General features: G+C 56.7%; 1 protein-coding gene across 5 annotated transcripts in view; it reads right to left on the bottom strand.

The window, feature by feature from the left end:
• Positions 1-14,081, bottom strand: part of ADGRG1 (adhesion G protein-coupled receptor G1) — a 37,920-nt gene that overhangs the window by 10,091 nt on the left and 13,748 nt on the right. For 2 of the 5 annotated variants that reach the window (XM_032326192.1, XM_032326191.1), the window contains exons 2-4: positions 10,443-10,708; positions 1,558-1,655; positions 593-1,015 (exon numbers count right to left, since the gene is read on the bottom strand). In XM_032326192.1, the coding sequence (XP_032182083.1) occupies positions 593-1,015; positions 1,558-1,621 (487 nt within the window). In that variant the 5' untranslated portion in view covers positions 1,622-1,655; positions 10,443-10,708. Of the gene's footprint in view, positions 1-592; positions 1,016-1,557; positions 1,656-9,902; positions 10,122-10,442; positions 10,709-14,081 lie in introns of those variants that run through there. The other 3 variants (XM_032326189.1, XM_032326190.1, XM_032326193.1) reach the window with 2 other exon arrangements.

Here is a 14,081-nt window from a genome sequence, read left to right as displayed (position 1 = left end):
GGGCCACACCCGTCCTACTCCCATTTAACCCTCTGGTGACTGTGAAGGCCTCTCTCCCCAGTTTTACAGAGGCTGAAACTGAGCCTCCAAGACAAGGGTGAACCCCCCAAGGTCACCCAGAAGCCGGCCAGATAAAGGCTCTGTGCCACACGGGACCCTCCAGCAACTCTAGCCCCGGCAAGGCCGGCCGGGACACACCTGCCAAGGTGCCTTTCTGTCTACACATCTGGAGCTGGGAGGGCCTACCCCGGGAGGGCTGTGAGGGTCAGGGGCTTCAGGGGGCCTCTGGCTTCTGACGCCCAGTCCCATCTTTCCACACTTTCTGCTCCCATCCTGGGCAGGCCTCATCTGCCTTCACCTGGACCTCCCCTGCAGCTTCTGGATGGGACTTGGCCCCTCTGCCTTCACCTCTACCTTTCCACACACCTTCCTGATGCACACCTTGGATCACAAGCCTCCCATCTCAGATACCTTCAGTGGCTCCCCACCGCCTGGGAACAAAGCCCAAGGTCGTGACCTGTCACGCAGACCCAGGTCACTGCCCGGCCTCCCGGCCTTTGTCCAAGTTGCTCCTGCCCGGAAGTTGCCTTACTGTGGAAGGAGAAGGTGAAGCCGGCAGCACTGGGCAGACTGGTGTTCCGGGGGCTCCACCAGGAGGTGACAGAGGTGGCAAGCAGTGGGGGGCCTGGACCCAGGCTCTCCTTGTTGTGCCGGAAGCACAGGAGTCCAGAGGCTTGGTTACTCAGCAAGAAGTTGCTCTTGCCATAGTGGAGTTGCAGAGTCCCCGCGTGGTGGTTCCAGTACAGGCAGAAGTGGTAGAGGCCCCTGGGCTCAGGGAAGAGCTGGGAGGCCGGGAGCACCGCCGGGAAGGGAGCGTGGATTGTGAGGGCTCCCTCTGAGTTCTTGATGGAGATGTGCAGCTCTGACGTCTGCTTATAATGGAGGCTGCTCTTCTGTGTCTGGTTCCTCTGGCCACAGAAACGGAAGTCTTCACGGGGGCCCCCACCACGGGTACCTGAGGAGATAAAGACTACAGATGGGACTCTGGGGCAGTGAGCAGCCAGGAGGCAGGAGAGGGGTTTGGGCCTTCGGCCCAGAATACTGGATCCCGGCACTTGAGATCTAGCACATTCCAAGGGTCTATACCTCAAAGATCTGCAAAAATGTGAATGTGCCCTACTCACAGATTACCGGCTTTGAATTATGACAAGAACTAAAAATTAATAATAATTTCAAAGGCAAAAAACATTTCAATAGCAATAAAGTACTTCATGAGGCCATGTCTGCCATAGACTGTCATGCAGGCTGTGCACTGCACAAGGATGCTCTGGCTGTAGAGCTGAGTGAGGCCAAAACCCAGTCCATGCTCCCAACCCCAAACTGTGCACTGTGGGGCTGCATCCCCATAAAGAAGGGATGCTTTTTTCTGCAAGATACCATACTCTAAAGTCCTGTGCCTGCCCAAAGGGATTAGTGGATATGCTGGCAGCTGTCCTACAGATGGGGGTGCTGTAATGTAAGTCACAACAGTCCCAGGGCATCCCTGAGATCGCCTACCTTGAACCAGGAAGAGCAGACCTAGCGAGAACAGCACCGTCTGCTGCAGCACTTGGGAGGCCATCTTCCTCCCCAAGGTCACCCTGAGAAGTCAGCACCTGAAAGAGGCCAGAAGTGTTAGCCAGGGCCAGATCTGCAAGGTGGTTGGGCCAGCCCTGCAGAGGGGGAGGCCAGTGTATCTCTGGTGTGGGATGTAAGGTAAGGATGCAAGTGTGGAAAAAGCCCAGGGGTCTCCCCAGAGCTGCCAGAAGCTGATCATCAAGGGGCAGCGGCCATCTGGAGCCCAGCCGAGTTCAAGTCCTGGCTCCTTCTCACACATGCTGCATGACCCAGTGCAAATCACAGAAAATAGGACAAATAATAGTACTTGCCTCTAGACCCAGCAGTGCTGGGGTCATCTTGGCTAGAATCTGGTGGGCAAGGCTCCACAGCAACAGCTGGAACCTCCCTCACCATCTTGCCCCTCCAGGAAAAGGGTGGCTCTTCGGGTTCCCCTCCAGGAGCCTCACCGTCATCATCCCCAAGACCCAGCTCCGAGAACACCTCCTTCGGGAAGCCTTCCCCAACTCCCTCTATAGTCAGTCCTGGCCTCCTGCGTCCCACCACTGACCAGGGCCGCCTCTGTCCCCCAGGCAGTGCAGGATGGTTCATTCCTCCTCAGCTAATGAGAAAGCTCCTGGTGCATCTCTCGGACAGGGCTTAGTGCATGGGGGTTGCTGGACAAAGGCTAAGCAGTTGGACCCGGGAATGAAATGAACGATCAGCGCTCCCACAGCGCCCCCTGCAGGGAACAGTGGAGAAGGGTGCTTCCTGTCCTGACCACCAGGGAGAGCCAGTTCCCAGCTGCCCCCAACTCCTCCCCCCAACCACAGCTGGAAAAAGGCAGAGGTGTGTTCCAATCTGATAGGGAGACACTGTCTGTGTGGCGGAAGTGGGGGGAGGTTTGGTTTCCCCTTCCCAGTTCCACTCGGCATAGAGTGGGCACTTCTGGCCCACTCCCCATGGCTTCCATTAGCTGAACACCAGTCGGCTAGCCTGTGCTCTCCCACCACACCCCTGTACCTTATTCGTTGTCACTTCAACCCTGTGAAGTTGGCCCTCCCGTTAGAGCCTTTCCCAAACAGGGAATCGGAAGCCCAAGGGGTTAAATGACCTGCCCAAGATTATTCCAGAGGCCAGGCTTTCCCAGCCTGGTCAGGACTGTGGTGCCTGGTAGTCAACTGCATGCCTGCCCCTTGGAGAGAATGGGCCACGGCCAGCTGGCCCCATGGCTGAATGAGGCGCCGACACCCATGCAGCCTTCTTCAGTTCACAGGGAACTGTGTGTGGCTGTGGCAATATGTGCCATCATTTGCCACAAGCCTGGTAAAGGGAAGTTGGAGACCTGGGTACTGCACAAGCAGTCTCTGCTTAGAGGAAGCCAAAGGGGGCTTCCAGGAAGAGGTGGCTTTTGGACAGAATATTGGAGGGTTGCATTAAAGGGATGGGGTACCCAGGCAGGAGCTCATTGTCTCCTTCCTTGAACTAACTTGACCCCCTGAAGCTGAGCCAGTCTCCTATGTCCCACCATGCATAACGGAAGCCCAATTTCCAGGTCCATGTCCTTGGCACCTTCCCAGCCCATTTCACACCTCAGTCATTGGTCAGCTTGACTCATCAGCTTGCCTCTGTGGCGTCACATGACCCCTTAGAAGAAGGCTTTGAAAGTGTTTTAGGGAACGGCCCCTGTCACCCAGGTTGCGATTTCAAGGTTTCACTCTGTCCTCTCTGAGCATTTTGGTCCCTTTTGTAACCACGTCCTGTCACCTCAGACCAACAGGAGGAAACCCAGCCTCTGGAGACAGAGACATAGCCCTCCTGGACCCTCTTCTTTTCAACCCCTCCTGCCAGTCCCTGCTAGCTACCTCTGATCCCTCATCCAAATGTCACCTCCTCCAGGCAGCCCCCCTCTCTGCAACCATTGCTCTACACTTATGAACTTGTAGCTGATAGATCACTTAGGGACTTGGTCCAAATTCTCCATTTTATGGTATCTGGATTCAAGGCCCAGAGAGGACCAATGGCTTCCTGACATCACACCGCAAGCACGGATGCAGCTGGTCAAAACTCCATGTGCCTCTGTGGCCCACTGGCCTTCAAAGTAAGCTACCCCTGTTGGTAAACAAGGGCCCTGGACAGGGCAGAGTCAACCATTTTTGCAACAACCCTCCTGGATTGAGCTTTGAGAGCAAAAAGGCCGAGACAAAGAAGTGAACTTCCAGTCACCGGAGGGGCACAAGCGAGGTTGCATGAAGTCCCGCGAAGGGGATTCCAACACAGACGACCAACTGCATGACTCTGACCCTTGCAGGCTCATCTCCACTCTACCCTGGCTGTTTCAACAGCCACTCCAAGGTGGATCACTCTGTCCCCAAGGGCATTCTTGGGATTTGAGGGGGAGGGTCTGCCTGGCTTCCTTTAACCGGCTCTTAAGCCATGGATTGGACTCTGGAGTCAGACTGCCTGCGTTCAACTCCAGCTTCTCCTGCTTGTTAGCTGTGTGTCCTTGGGCTAGTTCCTCACCCTCTCTGGGCCTCACTTGCCACGTCTGTACCTGAAGTGATACTTGTAAAGGACTTAGAACACGGCCACGCATGTAGTCGGCGCCCTAGGTGTCAGGAAATATCTCTGCGTACTTTCTGACCGGCTTATGCCTGCCCCTACATCAACCCCCCAAGGACTGTCACAGGGTCCTACTCCCTCCCCTCCCCACTCTCCAGGCCCCCTGCCTTGTGGTCCTAGCCAGCTCAGCCTCCAGAGCACCTTGACGGGAAATTCTTAGAGCATGAACTTCCCTTCCGGGAGCGCAATGGGAAGCTTGGAACCCCACCCAGAAAACCTCCATCCTTGCAGCCCTGATGTGACGCTGCTCAGAACCCTCTGAGGGGCAGGAGAGCAGGGCCGGGGACAAAGAGAAGATCCCAGCTCTTACCGGGAAGGGGGAGGGCACTGCCCGGCTAGTCTGCTTGGCACCTTCCCAGCCCATTTCACACCTCAGAGAACCCTGCCCACTCTGGTGGCACCCTCTTCCTTTCCTCCATCCCCTGCCTGTGATTGGGGGTGGGGGGAGGGAAGGTAGGCCACCCCCAAACCCCATACACACAATCCCCCCACACAGCCAACTCAGATGCAGTCAGCATCCCTGATGGGGACCACACCCTCCCAGGACCTCCAAAAGGGCTGCAGAATGCCCTGGGCACCACCCCGGGAACCCCCCACGTGGCTCAGCCAAGGAGGGAGGGGTCCTGTGCTCTGGAGGCTGAACCCCAGAACGAGGAGCCAGGGGCCCATACGTGGACCTCGACAGAGACTACAAGGGCAGAATCGTGTCCCTTGTCTCTGAGCCGCAGACTATCAGAGCAGGACAGGCCTCGGCTGTCTAAGACCCTTAAAACCAATCATCGGCACGCAGGCAAGATCAGACCTCACACAGCACTGGGCCAGGGCCAGGGAGCCGTTGAGAGGGGGACTCTAACGGCAGCACCCCAATGATCCCAGCAGAAGCATCACGCGAAATCCCCAGAGCCACTCTGTGAGGCTGGTCTCACTGCTTTGCCATTTTATGGTCGAGGAAACTGAGGCTAGGGAAGGGTTAGCCGATCCAAGATCACCCCAGAAGGAGCCAAGACACAGACCTGCATCTCGCCCTAGAGAACCCCTGGCAGAGGTCCTAGACATGCATGCCCCCCCCACTTTGGGAGGTCCCTCAAAGAAAAGGAGCTAAGAATGAGGGGGCAGCCAAGACCACTGGCAGGTGCCGACAACTCCAGTCTGGGAGAGAGGGTCTGAGGACCAAGTCCCCCAAGGGAGATTCCCCTCCCCCCTCCCCTGCTGGAACAGCTGCCCTTGACTTCAGGCCTTCCGTAAACACACACAGGGAACAGAACGGTCCAGCCCAGCTTAACACAATGAGGGCCACCATCCCAAGGTCCCCAGGACACAGGCAGAGCAGAGGGTGGCCAGGGCTTGCCTAAGCCCACCCTCCCCACCCACCCCCAGTACTGGCTGGGCCCAGGAGAAGGAGCTCTGGTTCCCGTCAGACCCAGCCCTGCCCATCCTCATGGTCGGGGAGGGGGCACTGGGCAGGGGACCTGTGGCTCACTTTCTCCCCACAGAGGCCTGAGTCACTTCCTCTGCCATCCGTGTCGAGCCACGAGTCACCACTGGCCTAGTCCAGGCTCCTGGAAAACCCATTTCCTCTGAGGACGGAGGTGGAAGTTGAGTGGACAGGACCTGGTCTGGTCGGCTTGGAGTTAACCCTTTGCAACCAGGCACCTCTCCAACATACTTAGTAGGCTGATGCCCAGACCTGCCCCACCACCACAACTGCTCTTCTAGAAGTTCATATCAGAGGTGCCCAAACTCGCCCGTGGGTCAGAACCAAGCCAGGGAGCTCACGAAAGTGCAGATTCCCCAGCCCCGCACCCTGAGGATCAGAGGCAGCAGGTTTGGGGCGGGGCTTAGAGTCTGGCTTTAACAAGCATCCCATTGATGGACCCTCCTAGGGCTTGGAACCACGGGGTTCCAAGCCTGGGATAACAGTAGCCCTGTTTTCCAGAGAACATCAGAGATGAGGGGGCCCAGGTCCAGATTCCTCAGCTGCTGAATCGCATGGCCTGGGCTGGGGGTGCCTCTCCACCCTGGCAAGGACACGGCAAGCCCCTCAATGGGTCGCTTGGTGCTTAGCCAGGTGCCGGCAACCTGGAAGGGGCTTCCCGAAAGACAGAAGAGGTGGAAAGGGAGCCCTGGAGTGGGTTCTCAGGTGTGAGCCTCATCTTGTCTTCCTCGAGGGTGGGACAGAAGGGAGAGGACCCAGCTCAGGTGTCCTGCTCCAGCCTCCATCTCTGGCTGCTCTCCAGTAGCAGAGGCAGGGGCAACACGGAGCTGCAGGCTACCTCCTTGAGCCCAGGGGCAGAGGGCTCAGGAAAGAAGGACATGACCCAGGACAGAGACAAGGAAAGGAGTGGGTGAGCGGAAAGCTATGAGAATGTAAGCCCGCATGTGAGTGTGGGTGTGTGTGCGCACATGCATGTACGGGTCTGCAGGGGAGCAAGGGGAAAGCAGAAGAAGGCTGGGAATGGGGGCAGGTTAGCTCTGCGGGGGAGGAACAGAGGGCTGCTCAGACCTCAAAGGGCAGCCCGGGAAGGCAGTTAGAACAGAACAGAGCACTGCGATGGCAGGTGCTTCCTCCGTGGGGGGTGGGGCAGGGGGTTGAGAAGACCCTCCGCTGGCACTTTCTGAATTACTTGAGAAAACTAAACCTTACTTAGAAACACCAGCTCTCCAACAAATCAATGGAGGGACCCACATCAGACCTGGGTGGGACCCAGGGCCATGCCCCATCCTAGACCAGCACACCCCCCCACCCTCGGCAGTGCCCACTCCCTCTCCTCCCTCTGCTCCCATTCTCCAGTGGGGTGGCCAAGCTCAGGCTAGGTGTCCACCTCGACTAGAGTTTCCCCGCCGGCAGGGTGTTCTGGGCTGGCTGGGGGAAGTGGAGTGACTTCAGTTTTCAGGAATTCTTCTACAATAAAGGAGAATAAAAATCAAGCTGCCTGTCTGCCCCCAGAGGCTGGCGGATGCCAAGTCCGTGCCCACTCACTGCCCGGGGTGAGTCTCACATTCTTGCACCCGACCTGCTGGAGGGCCCTCCCTGCCCGCGTGGCCCCACCTCCCCGCGGTTCTGGTCTGGCCAAGTCCATGGGCAACGACTCCCTCCGTGTACCCAGTGGGAAGACTGAGGAAGGGGGGAAGCAGAGAGCTGTCTCCTAGGATGGGAGGAAAGGGTCTGTTGGATAAGACTCCCCAAGAGTCTTATCCAGAGCCGCCCACCCTGAAGCCTGCTTTATCTAGCACCAGAACATTCACTTAAGGGATCTCAGAGAGGCCAACGTATAGTTACGTGAGCCCGGGCTTGGGTGTTCCTGCCTCTAAGCCTTTTCCACACACTGGTCCTCCTCCCTGGGATGTCAGCCTTGGATGTTTCCGATGCCCTGAGCCTCACACCCCACCCCGGCGGCCTCTGCACTCCAGCCCACAGTGCCTGGCCAGACCCCACACGGTGGGGAGGTGGGGGAAGGGGCAGGGTCTGTCCAGCACAGTGGGAAGGACCCTGGAATCCAAGGAAGGGGATTTAGCAAGTGCTAAATCCATTTAGCAAGTGCTCAGTTTGTGCTGGTGTGGAACAAAGCACTTTGCACAAACTACCACTCAGTCCTTACCGTGAGTCCAGGGAACAAAGGCTATTATGACCCAATTGAAAATTTAAAGTTTAAAGAAAATGAAATTAAAGTCCAGAGAGGTTAGGTGAGGCCCAAGATCACACAGCAAGTAGCCAAGCCAGAACTCAAACCCAAGGCCACCCAACATCAAAGTCATGCTTTTTGTCATGGTGGTCTCCAGAGTCCTATCCCTTCTCTGGGACTGTCTCCTCATCCTTACCATGTGGTTAACTTGCCAAAGCACTTTCCAAGAAGCAATAGTTCCCAAGTTAGAGAAATAATGCAGGCCCTGCTGGGTCTTATGTATTAGCATGTCAAAGGCTCTGATAAGTCCTGCAAAAAGAAAATCCACAGAGCTTGGTTGGGCTTAGTTTCCCAGCCCACTGTGATGGCACATCCTTTTTAGCATGGGCACCTGTTATCAACAGGAGGAGCGAGCTCTTTGCTGGCCACACAAGATAAGAAACCCGTCAGCACCCTCCCTCCCAGGCTCCAGCCACTCCCTTTCCCTCAGAGGCCATTAGCTATCAGGAGATGGGCTTCGGGAGCCATTTAGACTGTGATGTTCCCCCAGGCAACTCATCATCATCCTTGACACTTCCAGGCGAGAGGTCCCTGGGGAGCCTGGGGTATGTGCAGCCCCATCCCACCTCCCTCCTGAGGGCTGCAGCAGTTCTTGGGGAAAGGGGCACTGCCAGCCCTGTCCCCTGCCTGGCCCTTCCATTAAAGTCAGCTACAGCCAGCTGGGCCCTCAGCCTCTCCTCAAGCAGCTGGGACACTTAGAAGATTGGAATTGAGAGAGAGAGAGGGATGGAAGGGCAGAGAAAGAGAAAGAGGCAATATGAGCATGCCAGAGCTTTTAGAAGCCGAGAATCAAAGCCTCTTAGAATTCAAGAATGGATTACAGGGACTTGGAACCTAAAAAGAGAGATCAGAAAGGGTCCCAGATCTGGCTGAGGCTGGGTTCGGACTCAGGCACCAGGGTTTTTCAGGAGCAAGTTCCGGAAACCGGGTGCCAGCCCCATGCCCCTGGCACAGTGTGGGGCCTGCCCCCCCCAAGCCTCCCCACAGCCATCTCCCCAGGAGGCCGCTGAGGCTGGGCTCCAGAGCACCAGGACACACACCAGTCAGCACCTGCCCAGAGAATGCAGATGCCCAGAGCGGGGGTGGTAGGCGCTAGGTGTGCTGGGTCCAGAACTAACAGCAGCCAAGTGGCCCCGGGAACTTTTGGCCAGCCCATCCCCTCTCTGATCCCTGTCCTCATCTGTTTTCTCCATGGGCTGGGCCTCTGGATGCTTCCAGGGAAGACCAGGGCTTATGGCCCAGGTGGCAGCCAGGAGCAAAGAAGGTGCTTGGCCATCTCCTCCTCCTGGCCAGACTCTCTTCCCTCTCAAACCACAGGCAGACCTCAGCTGGCTGGCTGCAGTGTTCCTTCCCCATCTGCCTTCCCACACTGCCCAAGGCCAGGCCTACAAGGTCCGCCCAGTTAGCATCCTGCTGGGGCTGCAGATCAGCTACTCTGGGCCTGGCAGGGCGCCTGTCTTTGGAGTATAGCACCCTAATATTCCCAAGGCCAGCCACAAGCCCTCCCTTTCTTTCTTCCTCCTCCGGGTCCCAGACCCCTGGCTGAGAGGTGCACAGGACACACGGCCAGGTGTCCTCCCCCAAGAAAGCTAGAGGCCTGGGAAGGGCAGTGGAGGCCCAGACCAGGATCCCACCAGCTCACTGAGCACCACAGTGTCCTCCATCACTATTCCCACCCACCCCACCCCCGCCCCAGCAGTATGCTCACCCGCTCCAGCAACACAGCTAACATTGATTAAAGCTCTTGGAAAATGCAAGACTCGAGTCTAAGCTCTTGACACAAAGGAACACAGTGATCCTCCCCCAAACCTTAAGAGACATGTGCCGTTATACTCATTTAACAAATAAGGAAACTGAATCCCCGGAAGGTGGTACTACCTGCCAGGGACTGCCCAGCCAGCGAGGGGAGGGCACGAGATGCTGCCCCAGGACCTGGCTCCAGAACAGATGCTCTTGGCTTTGTGGCCCTTGGTTCTGTGGCCCGTTTACCCTTAACCTTACCTGACTGTTAGAAAGCCTTCTCTTTCAAACTTGCAGGAAAGGTGTTTGCACGTGTATCTCCTTGGGGTTCCAAACACCCTTCCCCTGAGGGCCCAGGGGACCCCCCATGCTGGGGATGCAGCCTCCCAACACCCCTCAGAGGCTTATCTGTGTTCATTGAAGGGGCAGCCCAGAGCTAGAGTGTGGCTGAGGAGAGTGGCGTGGAGCCTTTACCCCCAACCACTTCCTCCCTGTGGCTGCTGTCTGACTCCCCCATGCATAGCCTCTGGGCCTCCAGAGGGTCCCTGCTCCCACCTAGCTCCACCCCCACCCCATCCATCAGCTACCCTAGCAGTGCTGGGGAGAAAGGGGAGATGGGGGAGAGGGATGGAGGGAGAAAAGAAAGAGGGGGAAGGGGAGGGAGGTGGGAAGGAGCAGGGGAAGGGGAGGCACAGGAGGGGAGGACCAGGAAGGGGAAAGGGAAGGGGGGGGTGGGGGAACAGGGAGGCAGCACCAGGAGTGAGAGGGATGGAGGGGAGAAGGGAGGAGGGGAAATTGTACCTGGGCTCCTCCTTTGTGGCATCGAGTGGACCCGTGAACCGAGTGAGCAGAGGGCTGCAGTCTGCTGGGCGGGTGGATCGTTTTCTGGGGAGAACTTTGAAGCTGAGCCACCCCAGCACCCCCAGCCCCTGCCCCCTTGCTGGAGCTTCAGACAAAGCGGGCAGCCACGGAAGAGGCGCGGGCTGCGAGCCCCAGCCACCAGCCCGGGAGAAGGGGCGCAGGTGACAGCAACCCCTGGCAACCGTTGCCCTGGCAACCGTTGGCAGCTGCAGGAAGGGGACTACGTCACTGCCCGGCTCCGACCCAGCAGAGCACAGGCGCCCTAACTTGTCCCGGACCCAAGTCTCCTGACTCCAACCCTGGCCGGACCAGGAGGGAGCCGGCAGGAGGAAGCGCAGGGTGGAGGGCGGTGGGTGACGGGTCACGGAGAGCAGCACCGGACACCTGCTTGAGTTTGTCAATGTTGACTTTAAACCAAATCCTTTTGGGACGCGGCGGGGGCCACCCTTGTGACCAGAGATGACTATTAGCAGCTGCTTTTGCCCCTGGAGGCTGCCAGGCTGTGGCCTTGACCTCTTCCCAGGCTGGACACCCCTCCAACCCTCATCACTGGCTGTCACAAGTGCTGAGCGTGCACCATACTTCTCTAGAAGCCTTCTAGGTTGCCACAGCCCACAAGGAATCTTCCTTCTGAGTTATCCTTGGGACTGGGGGGGTTCCTCCTGGCTTCCTTCCAGAGAGTTCCCTGAGGGCCAGGAGTGGGTCAAACCCGCCTTTCTGTGCTGCACACTGAGTACCAGGGCAGAAAAGGGAAGACAACAGAGTCAAAGCTTCTGAAACCCCTTCTATGTGCTCGGTACTACCCTAGGCATTTTGGAGATCTCTTTCTACGGCTCTCCAAGGTTAGCTCCATGGAAGCTATCTTCCAGATAAGCAAACAGAGGCTCAGGGAAGTGATGTGACTTGCTCAAGGCCACCCAGCTGGTAGGGAGGGATGGGAACCTCTAACCAAGATCTCTTCTGAGACATGAAGACATCAAGACCAAATGTGGATCTGACGCTTGACAAATCCCAGCCCCCACCAAGTGCACATCCAAACTTTATTTGATCGCCTCCAGTGACAGGGAGCTCACTTCCTCCCAAGACAGCACATCACTTTGACCTCTAAAAAGTCCTTCACAGCCACCTAGTGCAAGAGGAAAGAGCATCGAAGACAGGGGGTGGCGTCCATGTGCCAGACAGGGCAGGGAAGAGAACCAGGGGCAGACGTGTCTGTCTGGGCCTACGGCTCCAGACCAGCATCAGACCAGGAGACAGGGCGGCGCGGCTCAGGAGGCTAACGGGCTAGGGTCTCGGCCAAGCAGCTATGAACACTTTCCCAGAACAAGCGGGGAACCCCCTTGGCAATCACACTCAAGGGGCCGGAGGGGGCTTTGCGATGGTTTCTGGCAGAGGCCATGGGAAAGGCAGCAAGGGCTTGGGGCCTGGGGGGCTGATGCTGTGCCCATGCACCCGCACACCTCCCCTCCTATCCCCAACCCCCACCGGTGGACCAGAGCCAGCGGGGCAGCTTCAGTCAGGAGGCAACTATTGTCTTGCTGCTAGCCCAGAGCTGAGTCCCATTCAGGCACTATTTTTGGCCCCCCGGAGGAAGAGGAAAAGAAAGCAAAGAAAGGAGTTGCTGTTCTCAGTGGAACCTTCTCCCGGAAAGGATTCCAGGGCCTGCTGGGCCAGAGAAGGCAGGCACTGTTGAATCAGAAGCTTCTATGCTTAAAAAGAGCTGGCAGGGATCTGCAGTTCAGGGGAGCTAGGCACAGATGGGGCACCCCTGGCCTTTACACACATGTGGTACTCACTAACTGCAGGGACTCTCAGAGAAACAGAGGCACAACATCGCAGGTCCCACCCAACGTCGCAGAGCACTGGGAATGACAAAAATACTTACGATAGCTCATAGGTCATGGCTGCCCAGAGCCAAGTCTCTGCCAAAGACATTGATGAGGCTCACGACACTGCAGACCAGAGCGGAGTGTGGACAAAAATGATGAGGCTCATTTTACCAATCAGACAGCTGAGGCTCAGGAAGCAGCATGACTGCCCAAATCACAAGCTAGCAGCCTCACACCCCACCACCACCACCTGCCCCTGTCCTCCCCCACCCACCAGGCATTCACCAACTCCAGCACACTAGCCTTCTTTCTGTCCTGAGACACACCTCAGGGCCTTTGCCCTTCAACATAGCACATCCTTTCCTGGACCCATTCCCTGAATCATTTCTTCTTAGTCCTTATTTTGAGTATCACCTCCCCCAAGAAGCCATCCATGATTACCCAGCCAAAATTATCCTCCCCAATATCACACTCTTCCATGCCACCTTATCTTCTTAATTTTACAGCACTTAACGCTGTCTGAGATGCCCCTTCAGTTTGCTTACTTGTTTTTCATTTCTCAACACTTACTGTCTGGTTCACCACTTGAATCTCCTGTACTAGTGTTATCCTTGGTCCACAGTAGATGCTGCATGACTGCTGGTTAAGTACAAGAATGAATGAGACAGAGCTGGGATTCTAAGCCAGGTCAGGCCGGCTCTGAGCCAATTCCTGATGCTATACTTCTGTTTCAAAAATGCCACTGGGGCAGGGGTTCCAGGATCAAGCCATCCTGACTCCCCAACCTCTCACTGGCTCGGGGGCATAAACATCTCTGCCAAGTGCTTGATCAGAGAGGGAGTCCCAAGACTGTGCACAGCTTGAGAATAGGGATAGGACCTAAAATGCCAGCCTTGCATTTCCTCCAATACACAGCTGCCTGGTAAAGGCTCTGAAAAGTCCTGCAGTGAAGAAGCCTGGGAGCCCAAGCCTTTCCTAAATCACTAAGACCACAAACAGACTTTCAAAGTTGCTAGATTAGGTGATGTCTGAGATCCCATCTGAATTTGTGATCACTGAACCTTGGGTTTTCGCTGGACTCAAAAGCAGTTATTACCCCAGGTCCCTTGACAGCCTATTCCTATGGCCCAGGGCTAAGAAGGGACCCAGGAAGGAATTTTCCATGAAGGTGGGTCCCATTCCCACCAGTGCCAATGCTAAACTTCCATCTGGACTCCTGTGGCCTCCCCCAAGGTGGGGCAGGAAGGGGAAACTGTACATTTCTGTGGCCAGGGAAGATCCTGGGGTCTAGGACCCTGGCGGTGGGCAAATCCCAACGGCCAGCATGCAGAGACTTACAAGGCATCAGGGAAGCAGGGAAGGAAACCACGTGGGAGCACAGATCATATGAAGTCCACCTAATGTCCCATAATGTGTGTGCCTGCCCACTCTATGAGGGGGGCACTATTGTGCCCATTTCACAGCTGAGAAAACTGAGGCTCAGCCATGGGAGAAGCTGTTTGCCCACAGCTACACTGCTGGTAACTGGACCCCGATCCAGTTCCATACACTCCTTTGCCTGCACTGTACCCTCTGCTCTGCATGGACCCCCTGCCTGGGACTCTCCAGGACACAGAACAGAAACGTCACTAACTCTAGGGGATTGGATACGCAGCTCCACGAGGCTGTGCTGTACCCAAAACCTCACAGCCCAGGAACAGGGGCTGGGTCCCTTCATCCCTACACCCATGGGGTCTGCGAACACTTCTAC

This window comes from Mustela erminea, chromosome 19, assembly GCF_009829155.1.
Source record: "Mustela erminea isolate mMusErm1 chromosome 19, mMusErm1.Pri, whole genome shotgun sequence".
NCBI lineage: Eukaryota > Metazoa > Chordata > Mammalia > Carnivora > Mustelidae > Mustela > Mustela erminea.
Note: the sequence above shows the minus strand (reverse complement) of the source record. Positions and strands in the feature narration are given on the sequence as shown.